The following is a 20,353-nucleotide window of genomic DNA, read 5'->3' as shown; positions in this document are numbered from 1 at the left end:
CGCAGCTACTCTGCTCTGGGAGCAACTGGGTTAACGCAAGACCACGACAACTGCATGTCCGAAATACTGAATTACTAAAATTACTAATTTTGCCTTTCAGTGTGGCTTAACAGCATCACAGCACGCACTGCCGTAACGCCAAACTATAAGGGGAGATCGGCACTGTCATGAAGCCACACCAATAGGCAAAGTTGGCGTATGAAAGGTGGGAGGAGAAAGGATCCTGGGCGAAAAAGAAACTCTTGTTATATCGAATAAATATGTGCACGACCCCGATCGGCCCTCTGCGAGGACGCAGAAGGGAGACAGTCGAGGCTCATCTATTTCAATGAACATCTTCATTGAATATGTCTGTAGTATCGGGGCTGATGCAGATAGGCGAGCAGAGATCAAGGTATATAGCAAGTTAGGCAGGTCACGTAATGCATGTAGCCTACAACCACTCGTCTCATCCTGCAGCAGACTTAATTAAAGCATACTTTGATTAAAGGGACACTAAAGTGAAAAATGATTTCTTCTGCATCAGTAAATTACCATTCTACAACACCAAAAACACCACTCTTACAACCTTTGGTAAGCCAGAAAACGCGCAAGAACAAAATACGGGTGGCGACGCCTACTCAAGTTCCCGCACCTGAGGGCTGCGACGTCTTGGATTTTGGTGGCTTCGTCTAGGGTCTACTAATTATATATAGTGGTACAGACTGACTATTGAAGCTAAACATTTCGATCCACAGACCGAAACATTTCGGTCTGTGGAGTGTCTCCCCACCTCCCGTGTTCCCCCCCCCTCCTTTCTTCAAAAAAGACGCTTTAAAAGAGGCACACCGCCACCCCCCGAAGAACAACCCCCTGAAGAAGGAGCCGAATGGGCTCCGAAACGTCGGGCTAATAAAATTCAGTTATTTGGTTGGAGTCAGTCTCAAGTTCTAATCAGACTGACTATTGTGTTCTAAAGGAACCAAATATTAAACATGGCAAGTTTAGGGAACCTTTATTCAGCCAACGCGGCCCAAATGCGAAAACATACTTTGGAATTTCTGACTTCACGCCGACGTACCGGCGCTGGGGTTTTGGCGCGAAATTCAAATATAATCAAACTACCTTTTTTAAATGACTTCCTGCAAGGGTTCTCAAACAATGCTTCATTAGTCTAAACCGATTTATTTTTTTCACTTTAGTGTCCCTTTAAAGAACAGAGATGAAAAAATAGAGTAGTCATGTTAATCTGTGCTGCACTGTGAAGCAGCGATAATTCCCATGCTCCAATAACTTGACAGAGGTACAGTCAAGCTCAGCTACAATGATTCTGGTTTTTTACATACTGGATATAACAATGAGCAACTACGGTATTGATATTTTTAACAGTAAAACAAACTGCTTACTACAATGTCCTCATGCCGCATTTTTGCTGATAACAATAGCTAGTAGGGTGTGCGCACCCAATGGAAAAGAATGCAAAACCCTAGAAAATGAAAAAGCTCTCGCACCCGAATCTACTGCATCGCCTGCTTTCTGCCCTCCACCTTTTTGTAACCCAAGCCGCCAAGGTGGAGTCAACAGGTGGGAGATGGAAGCGCGCAATTTCCTTTTTCTCCAGATATCTCGTTTTCTTAGGGCGCACAATGTGGTTATGTATACGGTTTTTACCATAGAACACACAAAAGTTGCTGCAGCTGCTATTGTTACATTCAAATATTGTGAAAACTGGCGATGCTACAAGTGGGTTCGTTTTTAATTGTCTTTACATCTGTCCCCTTCATTACTCTCGCGTGATCCGGTTATAAAATTTTCTTGGCAATTGAATGTTGCGATAAGTGTGTTGACTGAATAAGTCACTTTTCTACCCACTTTATAAGAGGCGGTCTCATCAAATCAATTTTCTGGAAAGACTTCTAGCCAACACTAAGCAGGACCCATCATGAAGTTTAAAAATGTTTTTCAGTCGAAAAAAAAAAATGGCATGGCGTTGTTCAACTATCATAAGAATTACAGAGTGTATTACAACTATTCTTGCATAAGTAAAACAAGCACCCAACGCACTGCTAGTATATGCCTACAAAGAGCAGAAAAGCTTGCAGTTTGTGCAATAGAACCATGCTTTTGCCTCACACATTCAAGCTTTTGAATGGGCAGCCAGGGGCACACACTTACCTTTGAGGCAGGTATTCTTTTGCATGGGGACCAGGCTCATGTTTTTCCCAGTTTCAAAGATTATGCCTGCAGATACTTTGCTCAGAGCAGGAGGACACAAACTTCTCCAAGGTCAGCAGATGTCAAGGACAGGGCAGTTAGCAGCATGCTTGAGTCTATTTCGTAAGCAATTTCGCTAAATTATGACAGCTGTGTGAAACTGCAACACCTGTAGTAAGAATGGTCATTTTTACAAAGTTAAACCACATTATGAAAGCTATAATAACTAGTATATGTTGCAGCCAGTCAGTGACATCTACAAACTTGGAGAAGCTTGCACTTACCTATATCAGGCAAACAAAGAGCCTAATTTCAAATTGTTGCACAGATTCCCTGCAGCAATGGCATTTCACATTTTGCAGGTCAATTTATGTAAAAAATTTCGGCCTCCACACAAGCTTACTGACAACATTTGAGCGCATTTAACTTGCTCCTGCACATAACCTGAACCCTCAATTGCAATTATGCTACTCGGTAGAAACAACAGCATACAACATTGGGATTAAGGAGCGACTACTTAATTTACTATGCAATGTGTTTAGAAATATTTCTGCCTCCTGCATGTTCAGTCACAACCAGTTTCACTGCTACATTAGACAACGGTTCCGCTTCAGTGCACTGAGTGAGTGCATCCATGTGCAAATTTTACCTTTAGCTGCTGCTTCATGGCAATAAAGAAACCGTAGCAGTGAAGCTTGCACGTGAAGGGAAAATTTGTACATGACTCGCATAAGGTGCACTTTTTTTTTTGCACGTGTTACATACGCAAAGATGGTATATGCACAATCAAGAGAACCTTGCACTTTAAGGCAGGAGACAACAGTCTCCTCTGGCAACAAAGAAGTCCTGAAAGTTGCTTTTCAATACCAAAACATTCAAGGAACCCTTCTCGCTGTGCAGAGAAAGGCACTGCCGGGCCATTTGGAATGGCTTCACAGTTAGAAACGACACAATGAAAACGAGGCTGAACGAGTCTGTAGGCAAATGAGTGTATAAAAAATCCAGGGTGATGAGGTGGATCTTATTGAGAGGACGAAAAAAAAAAAGAGGGGAAGGCGTGAGGAATGTACACTCGCTGGTGCCTTCAGATTCACCTCCGGTAGGGATGGTAAGCACCATCAGTTTGGCCGACTGCAGCACCTGCCATGCCATTGGTGCTGGGTGCGTTGTAGCCACCTGCACAGAGCCAGATATTGCAGCATTGTTACAGGTTATTCCATTTCTAAAAGGCAGAATGCCAACTGACCTTTAACACATGGGCATGTAAAGCTCGTTCCACAACCCCACCAACACATCAGAAAAACACCCAAGCAGCCTAGTGATTTAGAACATTGCATCCTTCATGAGATATACATGTGCCCCGATGCCAGACATTCAGGCCGGTTGAAGGCACCTCAAGTTTAGGCAATCTTTAATATGACTAGATAACATCTAATTAGGCTTTTTGTAGCAAGGAAACATTGTTCCCTTCCAGTTCTTGAATTTTGTGCCAAAACCCCAGTGCCAAAGTGACTGCAAATTTTGTAGTATTTTTTTTTTCATATTTAGGGCATTGTGGCACAGCAGAAGTTCTTGAAACTTGCCGTGTTCAGTCTTTGGCGCCCTAGAATACAATGCAGTGCTTCTTCGGTAATCAAAATTTTGCTAGGCATGAGCAGACAGTTGAAATTCGCGACGTTACAATCTTGTGCGAGAACTTTCCGGCACCACCACTGATCTTGCGTTGTTGCGACTTTCCTAGCTTACTAAGCCTTTTATCATGGTAACAGTCACTTTTTGAGTAGGTCAGTTGCCACTGCAGCTGAAAATGTAACTGAATGCAGATCAAATGAGACAAACTGCACTTACCAGTAGCTGCTGGGGTAGCTGTATATCCATCACTGTAGCCAGTGCGCATGGGTCCATAGCTTGAGGGCTGTTGCTGTCCATATGATCCTACAGAATCACAAAAGATATGAAACTACACAGCTAACAGCCACATTTGTGCTGTGGTAATCAAGTAATGTACCATATTTGCATGATTCTACAGCGCCGCTGTGTTTAATGTGCAGTTATATTACTGCCCAAATATAAAAAAGAACAACATGCTGCCATGCAAAGTAACAAAATTGAGTTCAGGGGTACAGTGTTGAAACAATATTATGGAACATAAAAGGCACACACACACGTCCACAGCAGAATCTTAGCAGCTAGTGTCAAATGACACTTATTGACGTCTACTGACCACAGAAAGCCATATTCAGTTCAATTCAGCACCAGAAATGTCACTTCTGGAGGCTCGTGCAACCATTGCCTGGGGGAAGGCAATCCATGCACCAATGACCCACCTTGCGATGTTTCCAAGCATCGCAAAAATTACCAAAAAATCAATTTTTTGAAAATCACATTTTCAGTTTCTATAAGCCTTTTTCTATCTGATACCCAAATATCATCACTGTAAACCATTTAGAAGTGCTCTAAAAAATTCGGTTTATCAGCTAAGGTGGCGAAAAATCTTGTGGAAATCAAGAAAGAACAGAATTTTTCACGCCACAATATCTCCGGAATGGCACTACCGAGCGCCGCAATCTTGGTGTCGTTGGAAAGCGCGTTTCTCAGTCTTCAAATCTGGCACGTCAGCTATCTCCTCCATACAGAAACAAGTGCACAAAAAGCAAATGATTTAAGGTCGTGCCAAAGTCTGATTCCAGCGCGGTTCGCCATTGGTTCGGCGCTCGCGTCGTCTGCTCGGCTCTTTGCACCTTGCAAGTCTGGACGTCTCCACTCGCTGTAATCTCGACGTGACAAAACGGGTGCTTTGCGGACATCGGAGTAGCGCGGCCGATCCCTACGCTTGTGGACGTTGACTTGCGGCTAAGCATTCCGAGCATCGGCGACGCGGACTTCGCGACAGTGATTCACGCGCGGAATCCTCGGACATGCAGCTAAGCCTTTCAGCACTCTGTGCTGCCCCCGCACACGCAATCCTCGGGCACACGGCTAAACATTTCGCGCATAGGGAGCTTCCAACTTGGCGATCATGCACATCGCGCGCGGACCTCTCGGACCCTCACCTAAGCAATTTGTGCATCGGCACCTCCGACTGCGCGAATAAGTGCATCGAGTGTCGACTCCTCGAGCCCGCGGCTAGGAATTTCGCGCGTCAGCACCTCGGACTGTGCGAATAAGCGCATTGAGGGTCTACTCCTCGAGCCCGCAACTAGGCATTTTGCGCGTCGGCACCCTGGACTGCGCGAATAGGCGCATTGAGGGTCGACTCCTCGAGCCCACGACTAGGCATTTCACGCGTCGGCACCTCGGATTGTGTGGCTAAGTACTTCGCGCGTCAGCACCTCGAACTGCACAACTAAGCACATCACGCGTCGGCTCCTTGTATCTGCGGCTAGGCATTACGCGTGTCATGTCGGACCCACAACCAAGCATATTGCACGTTCACTATATATTGTCACGATAGCTTGTAGCAGTATCTGTCATACCGCCCCTTCATAAAGAGAACCTCATCATGAGCTCCGTTCTAGGCCCCTTGGGATGGCACACCTGGCTGCAGAAGTGATCAAGGCATCATACAAAAGTACAATTCTGGAAAGCACCTAGAAGCTGCATATCTATCACTGGCTCTCTGATCCTAAGTTCTACAGCCATTGTCAAGTAAAGATGACTTGGGAGGCTGCTGACACTCAGAGCCTTCATTCAGTAACATGGTCAATCCAACAACAACAAAAAAAGCCTCAGTGATTGTACTGGATTGCTATGAATTTGGCAGCCTGCGAGTACAGGCTGCCTGAATGTACAGTGGAACTATATTCATGCCCACACAGAGTTCTGCATGCCACTTGGTTTGAAACCTAGGCACCATGCTTTTTGTAGAGCAGCAGCAGCAAAGAATGCCCTGTACAGCAAAGAGGCCACATGTACAAGAAGCCCTATATCACAAAACACCCCAAAGACTACAAATTTGGTGCCTTTTAAAAAACTGAAGAGAAGGTCAAACTTTAAGAGCTGTTTTCTCAAAACTGGTTTTCTGCCTTTTTGCTCAGTTTCTGGAGCCGCTTTCTTTGTTACTGTTTAACATATGTAACCGTTTAACAGTGCAGGTCGTGACATTCTCGCTTTCTTATCTTGACCCTTTGTAAGTTTACAATATGGCTATTCGTCTACCCTGAAAGTGTGCTTGATGAAAGTGTGCTTGATGGCACCCCAAGAAATCTGTGTTGAGAAAAAAAAATTTTTTAAATGCAAGAATGTCACGACCTTCAGCATGCATTTAGCTATGCAGTCAATACTTAATAAGCCTTCTATCACATTCCTTATGTTCCCCAGGCTCTCCAGAAAGTAAGAGGGAGAAAAATTCTGCTCAATAAAATTGAATAAAATGATCACAAGATATGGCTGTGAAACTTTTATGGAAGCATCAGGGAGACAGTGCCATCAGACAGACATTTGTGACAATTTTTATCAAAATCCATGAAGAAATAAGGAAGTTGATTTTCAAAGCCACGTCCCCAAAGGGGGTCGTGGCTTTGAAAATCAACTCCCTTATTTCTTGGCTGATAAAACGAATTTTTAGAGCACTTCTAAGTGGTTTACAGTGATGATATTTGGGTATTTGATAGAAAAAGGTTATAGAAACTGAAAATATGCTTTTCAAAAAATCTATTTTTTGGCAATTTTTCGCGACGCAAAACGGACCTGCTGCGAGAACGCCTGTTTAAGGCGGTGATATAAAATAGTGACCGTGGTGGCTTCGATCAGTGCCGTTGCGAACCTGCAGTCATAAAAAAACTAGGAAATCGGATGGCGAAGGGTTTTCACGTCCGAAATTTCCCATGTTCCTATACACTGATTTTATTGGATACCGTGGCATTGCCACGAAGGTGTCAGGGTTATCGGGCGTCCGAAAAATTGGTTGACTGCAGTTGCATAGCCCTACTGAAAACATTGAGTTGTGATAATGAGAAATATCGCACTTTTGCACAGCTGGACCGCTGCTTAATGCATGACACATGTGCACACACACCCTGCCTTGAAGGTACAGCTAATCAAAGAAAATGGCAAACATACCATAACCACTGTAGGACTGGTCACCAGCTCCTCCATAGCCATAGCTGTTCTGGCTATTTCCCCAGCTGTTGTAGCCACCACCATAGCCTGCATTAAAGTTATGCATTAGCTTCAACATTACACAATAAGGAGAACATCTCAAGAAAGCTTAAAAGAGGCCTTAAACAAAACGAATCAAGCAATGCTGACTGATTGCACTTCCAAAGGAACAAATACATACAGTTGAATCCCTGCACAACAAATACCGGCTACACAAAATGCAAATTTTGCTAAGCAGTGAACTACAAAACACATTTTATTTGGTCAATTTGCTAACTTGTCATCAGGTATAAACCACACAAACAATTTGAACTGTCAGGATTCTCATCTGGGGACAGTGCTAGCAGTTTTTGATAGTCCAACAGTCCATCATAATCAGTGACGTCCAAAGTATTTATTATGCAGGACTTCTTGAAAGCATGCCAAACACTGACAAAGCAGTGATCACTTCCAGCTGGTGGTCTGCAGTCGATCCGCCTCCGCCCGCCCCTTTTTTGATGTTGCTGATGACCCTTCGCTCCTTTCACTGCTTTGCAGCGTCTGGCAAAATAGCGCCATTTCTGATCTACAACCCCCTTAGGAGAAGGGCATTTCCAGCGCCGAGGTGGAATGTTCAATATATTGACTCTGCTGAACAGAAGTCCGATACACACAGAGTAGCGCTACGTTTTTGCATAGGATTTCCAGGGAGATGTTAGTACTGTTTGATATAAGCAATAATTTGATATTTCTGGGTTCGGTATATCCGGGATAGACTATAGTGGCTTGACAATTAAAATTTTCCCCTGGAATACTATGCGAGACAAAGGGGCACGTTCCACAAAATGTTTTTAGAACAACTTGACCTAAATGCTGGAATTTACAAATTTTTAATTCCATGCCAAAATTGGCAAGAAACATTCAAGATTTAAATCATTTTATCTTATACTTGTTATATCAATATTTTTTACTATTACTACAATGAGCATGATAATGCATTTCTTTTGCCATCGTGCACTTAGTTAAATATACCTGCTTTTACATGTCTCAATATAGTTACTTATTTGAAGAAGAGTGTGCCGTTAATTAGGGTGCATGCAAAATAATGTCACACAAGTCGAACTGTATTTCTTAAACGAAGCTACAATGTACAATAGTTTGGCAGGAAAAAAATTATACAGTAAAATTTACAGTTTTCCTTAGAGCGAATTCAAAGGTTTAGGGCTCACTCACACCGGCGACTCGCATATGCCGTTCAACTAAATTAGCCACAAATGGTTGCACAGAGACTGTTTCAGTTTAGTTGCTCACCATTTGATTTTTCAGTAATGCGACTGCAGTTGCAAACCTGCTGAATGAATAAGCTACGCAGAAGCAAAACACGTCTGTACAAGCTAACACATTTTTTTTAAGTGGTGATGCCAGTGCGAGCAGACACAAACATTTCTGTGTGGCGACAGGCGAGTCCCAATTGCCGATATGCAACATCAGTCCAATGTCACACAACCTCTGTCAATCGCCGGAGTGAATGCACCTTCAAGTCGGCTCGAGCGAAGACATTTCTAATAAATAAGCCCTACAAAATTCACATGCATCAAATGCCTCACCCTGGTAGCTGGAGTTCATGTTAGAGCCACCCCCGTTGGATGAACCCCAGCCCCACTGTTGCTGCTGTCCACCCCAGCCGCCACCACCGCCACCAGGGCGGCCACCCTTGGCCATCCTGCTTTCCTTGGGCTCCGCCCGCTTGCACTCAACCTGAAAAGTCGCATATTTCATGGGAAGCTGGGATAACCAGTGGGAAGCAACTAAACAACAAAAAGAGCACCCACATGGAACCCCTCTAGCGCTCTTCAAATGTTATTGATAACTTAGCGAGAAAGTTGCTAAATTTATAAAAGTTTTCAGTCACTTCAAAAACAGCTTTGTTTTCCACAACTCTTAATGACTCTTTAATCACCTTCTTAGTGATGAAAATAAGCAATAAATTGAACTGGTAAAATTTCTCAGAAGCATTGGCTAAGTTCAATGCCTCGTCCCCCATTATCCACGAACTGCCGTTATGTACTCGAATCTAGCGCGAATTTTTTTCCTATAAGACGGGTCCAAAAATTGCATGTGTGTTAGAATCAAGTACGAACCTAAATCTGCCTTATCATATCGCCATTGGCATTTCAATATGGCCGTCTTGTACACGCTTCGAGCCTAGCGGCCGTAAATTCCTCTGTGTGCTGTAGTAGTACACCGTCCGTTCCCCGTTTTCTGCGTTTGCTCTATCAGCATGGAAGTGCCGACTGCGGAGACATGCGCTGCCGCAATTAAAAGGAAAGTGATCAGGTGTGTGGAAACGGACAGATATCGGGCCGCATCACGCACGTTCAGAGTTCCCTAAACTTGCACGCAGGACTGGCGCAAAAAGGAGAGGCATTCCACTCCAACAGCTGCTGCGTAGGGCACGGCCACTATCTTGAAGCGATCAGCAATGGAGATAGTCTATGCATCTAAGCACACTGCGCTGTGTTCTCGTCGCTTAGTTCACGTTGAAGCGAGAAGTCGCACAAAGGTCAATTCGCTTGCTCCTGCTACTGCACTTCCTCCAGCGTTTTGATAGTTTCCATGGTCACTGAGTGAGATGACTTCATGTTTGCTTGTGCTGCGCGATGCCATGCTTCTTAATTTAGTAAGTCAACGTTTAAAAGTTTATATGGCCGATAAAATTACTATCTTTAATTTTGTAATTCAATAAGTAATTTTGCAGTCCACTCCCATTGAAACTCTGCTATCATGACCAGGAATCAAACCCTGTGAACATGATCTCAAACCGCAGGCTACAGAGACTGCCCGAAGAGTTAGAGGATTTGCAACTGTTGCATAGCACGCCCTAGCATTTCCACCAAACTCTGCTATCATGACCAGGAATCAAACCCTGTGAACATGATCTCAAACCGTAGGCTACAGAGACTGCCCGAAGAGTTAGAGGATTTGCAACTGTTGCATAGCACGCCCTAGCATGACGATAGCTGTGCTCTTGCTCTCACACCCTCCCGTCACCCTTACACGTGTAGATAAGGTGGCTCGAAACAAAGCGCTTCGCACAAGCCACCGACCTCAATTCTGTTCGCATAATCATGGAATAAATGATTCCATTCTGTCAGCGTGGTTGCCTTGCCGTGAACACGACAGCTACAAACTCCAACACCACCAAAAAGTAAAATTTCTACTCCGGATATACAGTCAACTCCCGTTTAAACAGACCCTGATATACCGACAAAAAACGTCAGTTTTATCCGAAGTCTGTAATATCCGAGGCACCTCACTTACGAAACTTTCGTTGCGACATCCAACAAATTTATTGCAAAGTGTGAGTGCCGAATGTCCAAAGTAAAAAGTTGTAGTTTTGCCTGAAAGGCGCCACATCGACTGCTGTAGTAAAGGGGGGAGACCCTGCGCCTGGAAACTTTTAAAAATTCTTTGTCGATTTTGATGAAACTTGCCGAGCTTATGTATTTCAATGTGCTAGTTTTAAATATACATCCAGTTTTCTTGCAGAGTCAACAACTTTACAGAATTTGAATAAATTCAGCTTTATTGTATAATTTGCTAGGAGGTGAGCTATTTACCAAACTATACAAGGCATAGTAAATATCGACATACAAAAATGATGAACTAACAAAGAGTGCAAATAAGCAAGTATGGTGTTCTAACCCAATTTTATAGCAAATGAGAACATTGCAAACTTCAGTGAGAGAAATCCTGCTAACTACTAAAAAAAAGAAACTTGTGTAAAATTTGCTATTAAATGCAACAACTTTATTTCGTTTATTTGCACTCTACACAGCTTTGCCTTTCTGCGAAAAAAGGAATTACAGTGATAGCACAAGTAGAAGAAGAGATAATGCGCCTCTAATACGGCATCATCATCAAAATTGTGGTTTTGAGAAAACAGAAAACATTTCACAACTGATATACTGAAAGAAAGTTTGAAAAAACGGCACAAAAGCAATAAGTCGGCACTAGGTATAATTCATGGCCGTTCCGGTCGACAACATAGCATGCACTGCGAGTACGTTCACGTCAAAAGGATTACACGTTTTCGGGCCCTCAATTCCCACCAAACTCCGTCTCGACGCAACTTCACCGCAGATCTCACAAACCACATTCAGTTTAGTAGTGACCGTAATCCTGATCGCTCTGCACCAGCTACGCAGAACCACTGCAAGTGTTACACGAGAAAACGCCGAGAACTACGACACAAGTCCGACGACAACATACCGAGTAGTGGGCTTCGCGACCGAGGCTGTTGCGGCAAGGTTCTGATTGGTGTAGTATGAGTCGCAGGGTCGCTTTTTTCGTCGTCACGATAGATTGCATTTTTTACAAGCACTGCTCTAGAAGGGCACATGTAACTGGCAAATGGAAGCCTCAGGAGAGGACCTGAGGTTATAATAAAGCAGGCGGCGGAGGATCTCCAGGGCACCCAAGGGGTAGCGAGGGGGGATCAAAGTTGGAAGCAGGGCGGCCCCCATGGGATGGGGCCGCGGAGGCCGAAGCGTGCCAGGGGGGTGGTCGCATAAAAAATTTACTGTCCGCAATAGCGGACAGCCGAGCTTATATACCCTGGCACGCACAGGCCTCGGCGAGCCTGAACCAACGGACCAGTCCGGGTTCTAGCTTTGGTGTCCCCGTTTCCACTTTCGTATCCTGGATTATTTCGACAATAATGCAAAATAATGACAAATTGTTACATTTAGTAAAAAACACGACTGGATAAATATAATTACGTCCAGCTGCCAACTTGTGACGCTAAGTTCAGCACTACCGCACCTCGCGACTTCTGCAAAACCAATCAGAACTTTGCCGGCTGTTGCACTGTCGGCGATTGGATCTTCAACAGAAGACAATCTTTCGTTCTGTGGCTGTCATCGATGCAATCTTGTTGAGCGTAGCTTTCTCATGTGCTCTTATCCACTTCCTCTTCAGTTACGACAGCTGTGTTCAATTCTTACGCGAGTGTAACCGGCGTATGGATATGCGCGATCAGGCGAAGCAGCTGAAGCGGCGATGTTCGGCAACGGTACGACTCTAGCGACGCGCTGTTGGGTATCCTGTGCAGACTGCGACGATGTAATCGCTTTCGGAAGTTTATTGTGACTCGTTCGTTTCCACCCGTAACGATTCACGGAACGAAGCTTTGTTGGACCTCCAGCATGTCCAGCATCGCAGTAGCAATACTAAGACAAAACGGTGGCCGTTTTTGTCGTTTGAGCACTCGTGGTCCTTGGAGCCCATCATGACTCGCCATCTTGGTCATGCGCTCAAACTGGCCAATAATAGCCACACCGCGAATTTCTTTTTCTGTCCCTTTCTTTTGTGACCACAGCGCTGACAATGTTGCCAACCACCGAATAAATAAAGCGAATGATGCCAAAATCGAATGATACGAAAATGGCACTGGCAGAGCGCGTAGTTATCGAGTTATGCGTAACGAAAATTGGGTGCGATTTGTCCCCAATTTAAAGGGCAACGCTTGCGGATTCGCATCTTTAGATCACAGTAACAAAACTATGCGGTATTTTGTAACCAAATTTCAAAGATAGGCGCGGAAACGCATCAGGAACGCGGAAAGTAGGAATAGAAAATTCAAATTTCTGGCCAAAGCCTCAGGTCCCCCCTTAAGCAACATAAGCGCGGCAGCAGCAGCGAGCGAATTGACCTTCGTGCTATCTTTTGCTTTAACACGAACTAAATGTCGAAATCACAGCAAATATGAAGCTACCAGCAGTAAGCGCACTTTGTCCGCATCGCAGATCGCTTTCAAGATATGGCACCCGCGCATCTCTGACCGGAGTAGAACCATTCTCCATGTCTTTCCCTAGCCTCCCCCCCAGTCCCCGTGCCTAGGGGGCGAGATGCTGTGCTTTCACGTTGCTTTCCTCCCTCCCTCCCTCCCTCCCTCACGCGCAAGATATTGAGCCGCGATCGTTGGCTGATGCTCGCTAGTCAGTCGCCAGCCTGTGTCGATAGCCGATAGTACGTTGTGCAGCGATTGGTTAAAAGCGAACTTTGCTACATTTACAAAATGGGTAGAACTAAGGCTGAAATATGGTCCATTATATCCGAAAGCCTATTGTAAGTGGGTCTGTTGTAATGAGCGTAGATTATTTTTATGGCGACACTACAGGCACATGACAAATGCTTCAGAAGGTGGACATACCTGCTTTCCACTGATCTCGACGTAACGCTGTCCAGTTAACTGGTTGACCGCATCTTCTGTCTCAAAGCTCACGAAGCCAAAGCCTGCAAACATATAGGCATGTCAGCAATGTGATGTGTAGCCACTGGTAGCAAGTACCGCACTCGAAGACCCTCATCTCGATTGTAAGCCTTACAATTTTCCAGTTGTTAAAACACTTCAAAGAGGACATCATGGGCAAACAGTGCGCCCGGTACCAGTAATTACCCTCGCAGGCCAGCAAATGCTGTCCCTGCAAACAAGTGCCTCCTGGGAGTTGAGGGCGGGGTGCCATGCCACTTCCCAATTGTCTCAGGGGTGGAAAAGGTAGGGCTGCTTTTGGGCAGTCACTGACCGGGCATGGCTTTGACCAGGCACTGCTTTTGGCCAGGCTCAGGCACTTGCTGGTCCAACCGCACTCGGGGCAGCAGACTTGCCAGAGACCCGGTTCATCCCCCCCCACCCCACGCGCACAAGATGGAGGAAAAGAAAATGAGAGGGGAAAGTTGGGCCTAACAGCCAGGCTAACTATAATTATATCCTAGGGTTAATTAATCTCCTTATTGACTACAGTCTCACGCCATTAGCGCCAGGGAGCAGTCCGTCCATCAAGAATGCATTTTGCAGGAGTTGAAGGCGGCCGCACATTTTCTCAGGCGCTTGCTCGCACACTGAAACAAATCGTTTGGGGCTCGCACCCTCCTGCAAAACCAGAACAACAGCACTGTCTGGCTCCCTCAAGAGCGACTTCATCTTCACCATAGCCTGCTAGAAAAAGAGGGGAAAGCCGCGTTTTACGCAAACTCACCTCGAGAACGCCGCTGCTCTTGGTCATACATGATAAGAACTTCTGTCACCTGCGAGGAGAGAAGAGTACACAAGGCACAAGCTAAGCCTTAAGCCCCAATGACTTCTTCACGAGCAGAAGGCACATTATGTGATGGCCTACCTTTCCATACTCGGAGAAGAAGGCATGCAAGTCTGTCTCTGTCACAGTGGCAGGAAGGCCGCCAACAAATATCTTAGTTGTGCTGCCTTTGGTTCGACCACCCTGTAAAAATACCAAAGCAACTCAGAAAGAGCTCATGGCAATACATTCAGAAACATCCGCATCAACACCCATACATCAGCACAGAACAAGTTGAACATACAGATACTTACGAGGTGGCAGTATTCTCGGGAAATCACTTTTGAGAGTTTTCGTGCGACTAGCAACGAACACATTCCTGACTATGGGCCGCAGCATTACTAGCAATATGCGAACTGTACTAAGACAGCTGTCGAGGCATTGTGCCGGAAACCCAATGACGCCAACGCTTCTGGCACTAGTTGTGCAAAATCTTGCGAATGCCTCCCCAAAAGTTACTGCCAGAGAATGCCACCCCAGCCAGTTGACAGCACAAAATGCAACTCACCCTGGCCCCTGGGCCTCCTCCTCCTCCACCAGGACGACTGGCACTGCGTGGATTGCACGATTTGGGATCCACCTGGAAAAATAATCTTCATAAACACATGCCCTGTAGACATTCATGGGAAGCTAACTGCATTGGCACAAGGAACACCCTATTAAAGCCCCAAGTCCAAGTTCCACAGTGCAATTTGTTGCAACCTTACCAAATTAGTTGTAGGTGAAAAACGATGTTTACAGAAACAAAAAACTGGCGACAATGTGTGGTTTTTAATGGCGCAAGGGCCAGGTCTGGCCAAAGAGCACCATGAAGTGATTACGAGTTTTCAACGAAACAGTGAACAACAAAGCATAGATGTAACACGGCTGTGTAAGGGCCTAAAAACATTTCTTGTAGAGTGCATAAAATATATATCTATTAAAACTGTGACGACTTGAGAGATGAGCCGTGAGCATAAAAGACTTGCTTTGAAAGAAACGTAAAACAATGACTGGTTTTATACAGCTTGCATGCGGCACAGATGGCAGGGGCAGCAACATAGCCCCTTTACAAAGAATGAAAAACAAAACTACTGACTGTTCGCCCATCCAGTTGATGCGGTCCTCCAGCCAGCACGGTAGCCACGCAACTGGGGTCCCGGAAAGTGACAAATCCAAAGCCACGAGACCGGCCCGTCTCATTGCACATCACCACACTGTCCACTACTTCACCAAAACGGCTGAAGTAGTTGAGCAGGCTCTCTGGAGGAAAAAAAAAAGCAAATTATCATAGTTTGCGAAAATAGTGTTCTGAATCCCATGGAAGAAACAGCTAACAAAGAAGAACACTAGCTATGCAAGACTACAAATTTTTACGAAAACAGCAAAATCAACAGATTTCACAAAGACAGCGCTTACTCAATTTTTATAAATGGCTGCGGAAATGCAGCATATGGTTGCACTGGCAGGAAAACAAGCGCTGATACAGCTCTGCAGACGAGGAGCCTAACAGCTGTCACATGTCAGACAGGGCTCATGCCCGCGCTAGGACACGCAAACAGCTAACATAAAAATGCTGGTGCACAATTTACATTGGCCCATATATTTGCCTTGCATTTAAGGCAATGATCTGCCACAGTGGCTTAGCGGCTACGGTGTTGTGCTGCTAAGTACGAGGTCACATGATGAAACTCCGGCCGCAGTGGGTGGATTTCTATGGAACACAAACCAGAATGCAAAAACACCTGTGTCCCGTGCATTGGGGGCGTGTTAAAGATTCCCTGGTGGTCAAAATTAATCTGAATTTCTCCACTACAACATGCATCAATCAAATAGTGGTTTTGGCACATAAAACCCCAGAATTTATTCACCTTTAAGGTGATGAGAGCCACCAGGAATGTGGATAGCAAATCTGGGTTATTTTTACATCCCATGGCTCCACTCCAGGATGAGAAGACATGGTGAATTGCTCTGAACTCATTCGCTATGATGAATGGGCGTTTACATTCTATCTAAATGTAGCCACCGAAGCCACTTATCGAAGTTGACATTGTGTTCAGCAGTAATGTAATTCTAAAAATACCAATGCAACATGAATTAAATTAAAAGAACGGCAGTACCCCAGTGATGCGACTCATTGACCACAAGCAAATAAAATGTCTGCTAATTAAAAAATAATTTAAACTCCAACAATACAGATACATCAAGAAAAAGCTCTTTCGTGGAAGGCTACTGACAGTGAATTATTTAATATGGCGCACTTACAATGCACTATTGACAATGCGAGATGGCTTTTCATAAGGCACACAATAAAATTACTGTTTTTGCACTGTATTTTCCCTACAAGAACATCACAGACGTGGAATTACCTTGCGTGGTCTCCCAGCTGAGGCCCCCCACAAATATTTTCCTGAAAAAGTGAAGCAGCAGAATGTGGCTTTATAAAGCTGCAAAGTCAAGGCAGCGAGAATAGAATGCAAGCCAACAGAAAGCAAGTTTATAGATGAACTGGAATTACAGAATATTCAGATTTATTTCCAACAAAATTGTTATAGTCATTACAAAAAGCTTGAGTGTGCCTGGGTACCCTTTATGACAGTAGCAGACTCCTACCACAAGAATATACACTGATGATTGTAAAACTATACTAAAATACACCTTGAGGCACAAACAAGATTACAACACAATAATGCTAATACTAAGAAACCCGATGTATACATTAATTTGCGCTGCGGCCGTGCAGCCCTCTTTGTCCATTTGTGGTTTCATGCTGTTTTTGCAAATATGGAATACTGACATGCTTAACTTTTTTTTTTGCAATAACATGGAATGCAGGCATTACTGCCATAATGTTGCCTAAAAAGTACAATGAAGAAAATACGCCAACAAAATAAAAAATGCAGTTGCATCCATTCATTGCAAGATAGTGTTCTTTTAAATATTTGGCAAGACCCATCTGTTCTTAATATGTACAATATACACTGTACTAATGACAAGTCATCACACATGGCTCACAATATAGCATGAACAGCACCCCACACACATGCACATATGCATAGAACATAACCATCAATCAAATTAGGTTGCACACCTCGAAATAGATCCATCAGTTCGGTCACCTAATAAGTTGGTATTATGCTACTCAACCTATTTAGAAAGTACTCAGTATTTTATGCTATCCGGTGTTCCTTTCTGTAGCCAGCCTTTTTTTTTCTGTATTTAACAGAATAGTGGGGTAATGCTTATCGTGGAAGCCTGCACGTGTAAGGCAGTAATTAAAAGTTAAAACTGAACTAACTTAGCACATAAACTTAACCGCATTTTATAACATGTTAAATAGTCCATCACATGCGCCTTTGCACAAACAGTCTACACCAAAGGAACATAAATGTAAGTAAATGCAAAAGTAAAGGTGCCCACTTCAGCACAGATGAACGCCACCTGCCAATGGTGCATATGTTAAAACGAGGTTCAACGACACTTTTTTTTTTTATCACAGCAGCTGCAACCTCAATGCACCGAATCTGTAGTCACCCGCACCGACTGTTCTATGGATTATATAATAGCATTCGCGCTGCGCGAACGCGTCCATTCTTGTTACTGTTTGCCAGAGCTCACTCTGCGGCTAAAGCTATGTGCTCTAACTCAAAATAGCGCTATAGGCCCCCACATCGATACTGCCAAATTTTAATCCGATCTGTAACATTTCTTTATGGGGCCTAAAACTAATTATTGGCAATAATTATTTCTGAACGTCTATTCTGTAATATTATATACGGTAATAATATATTAACTGGTCAATGAACTAGTATTCGCACCTACGCTGCAGCGACGCCATCACGGGCCGGATTGATAAAATATATTACGTCAGTTCAGTATGCGGTGACTGACCGGAGCCTGCGTGTTGGCCAATCGCAAAAGCCATCGATACCATGGCGAAGCCGCCAAGCGCTCCCTATCAAACCTATTTTCCGTACAAAAAGGCCTCGTGCATTCTGCTGCAGGTTACCAGCGCCCGGTGCCAGAGAGCAGTAATGAAAGCGATTCGTAAGGTTATCAACAGCCAGCGCACTCCTCGCGCAGCTGAACCAACAATAAAGCGTTGGAGGCTTCCCCGTTGAGGAGGAAAGCTCCCGCCAAGCGGCATCCCGCCGCCTTCGCTCGAAAGAACGCGCTCGGAATCTTGCAAACGATGACGCAGCGCTATCCGAAGAATTCGCAAGCACGTTCAAAAACTTCATTAGAGCTCTAAACGACGTGATTACAACAAACGCAAAGCGCAATTCGCCACAAAGGGCCTCGAGCATTGGCACCAATCAAGCAACGCCACTATGGGCGCCGCTCGGGAGATAGGACATGGAATGGCCGCCGCGCTGACTAACGTCGATCGAGAATAGCGGAAAGATTCTCACCCTTGCTCCTCGTTTTCCCGGCGAGCCATCTTTTGGGGCGTTTGTGAAAAACAGGCTCAGAACACTAGTGGCTCTCAAATACTGCTACTTTGCACCAGCACCAAACTTGCGACACGTTCGGTCCAAACAACGAACAGGAACAAAAGAAAGATGCGAAGAAAAAAATGTCATCTGCGTCGGCGCGTGCGCACGCAGCGTTGCCCGACTAACATGCTATATCTGCTAGTGAGCCACTTGCCGAGAGGAAGCCCATCTAAATACATTGGAAAGAAGAAATTGACTTTCTCGGCAATTATTGCACCAAATTTGATTAGCCTTGTTACATTTAAAGCTAACGTTAAAACCTAGTGGCTGTTGGTAGCGAATTTCGATTGAGACAGTGAATGTTTTAATAAAAATTGTTGAAAATCGAACATTTTCAGCAAGTGAGACTATATACAGGGTCCTGAATATTTTGATGCGTATGTTCGAAATAATTTTTTGCCCTCACGGCTACGCTGTTCGTGCTCAAATCTTGCAGGGCGATCGCATTTTGGCGTCAACTTCGTTTAGTGTAAAACTTGGCGAAGTTAATTGCCTGGATTTTGCCTACGCTTATGGGGATGTGAGCTGGTGCCGCGACGGCGCAAACATAAACTTGTTTCGCCGCCTGCCGACAGCTGCAGAAAGCAGCGTTTCAGGGTGGGGCAGTCGCGCGTTCCAGAAGCGGACAACACGCGGCAGCCCGCCCCGAAACGCTGCTTTCTGCAGCTGAAGGCAGGCGACGAAACGAGTTTATGTTTGCGCCGTCGCGGCAGCAGCTCACATCGCCATAAGCGTAGGCAAAGTCGAAATTTTTTCTTAAAATCCAGGCAATTAACTGTGCCAATTGTTATACTAAACGAAGTCGACGCCAAAATGCGATCTTCTTGCAAAATTTGAGCAAGAACAGCGCAGCAGTGAGCGCCATATCTTTTTTCGAACACGCGCAGCGAAATATTCACGACCCTGTATGTGAAGTTTACAACTATTACTCGGCAATAGAAAACAATATAACAATTCTGTGAATTGTATCTAATAGTACATCTAAAGCGCACAAAATAGATATATTACATATGGCTCTCAACTTTACCAATACGTGAGTAGGACTTTTGCAGAACCCTTGTAAACAACGTAACAAATTCACTTAATATATACATAAATTGATATATCGAATTTGTCCGCTTTGAATGCAGTAATGAATGCAGTTTACAGAACTGCAATATCTGTTCTTCGAGCAGAGCTACGAATTTGCATACTTCGGACTTCTATTTTTTTTAACTAACACATTTTTGAAGATTTCGTGAGAAATTTCAGGCCCTAATTTAAATGTTCGCTACCAAGAGTCACTAGAATTTAACTTTCTCTCCCAAAAGCAACAAAATTCATTTAAGTCTGCCCGGTGATTATCTCAGAAAAGAGACTATAAGGGCATCGCCTTTAGTTTCCATGGTGTGCTGCTGTTCGGAAGTATTGAAGGCACGATATGACTTTCTCTGGCATGGCGGTGCTGCGTTCTATTTCATATATATA

At 44.5% G+C, this 20,353-nt stretch overlaps 1 protein-coding gene across 1 annotated transcript; it reads right to left on the bottom strand.

Moving 5' to 3' along the window:
- Positions 1-3,166: 3,166 nt before the first annotated feature.
- LOC135917758 (heterogeneous nuclear ribonucleoprotein 27C-like) lies at positions 3,167-18,987 on the bottom strand. The gene is made up of 11 exons (XM_065451388.2): positions 18,803-18,987; positions 16,760-16,800; positions 15,490-15,653; positions 14,920-14,991; positions 14,454-14,555; positions 14,313-14,361; positions 13,487-13,569; positions 8,880-9,030; positions 7,255-7,341; positions 4,042-4,128; positions 3,167-3,369 (listed from the first exon to the last, which is right to left on the bottom strand). Exons 1-11 carry the CDS (start codon positions 18,829-18,831, stop codon positions 3,284-3,286), a joined length of 951 nt encoding a protein of 316 aa, XP_065307460.1. The 5' UTR covers positions 18,832-18,987; the 3' UTR covers positions 3,167-3,283.
- Between the last annotated feature and the right edge of the window lie 1,366 nt (positions 18,988-20,353).

Source organism: Dermacentor albipictus, chromosome 1 (assembly GCF_038994185.2).
Source record: "Dermacentor albipictus isolate Rhodes 1998 colony chromosome 1, USDA_Dalb.pri_finalv2, whole genome shotgun sequence".
In the NCBI taxonomy this organism is placed as follows: domain Eukaryota; kingdom Metazoa; phylum Arthropoda; class Arachnida; order Ixodida; family Ixodidae; genus Dermacentor; species Dermacentor albipictus.
Note: the sequence above shows the minus strand (reverse complement) of the source record. Positions and strands in the feature narration are given on the sequence as shown.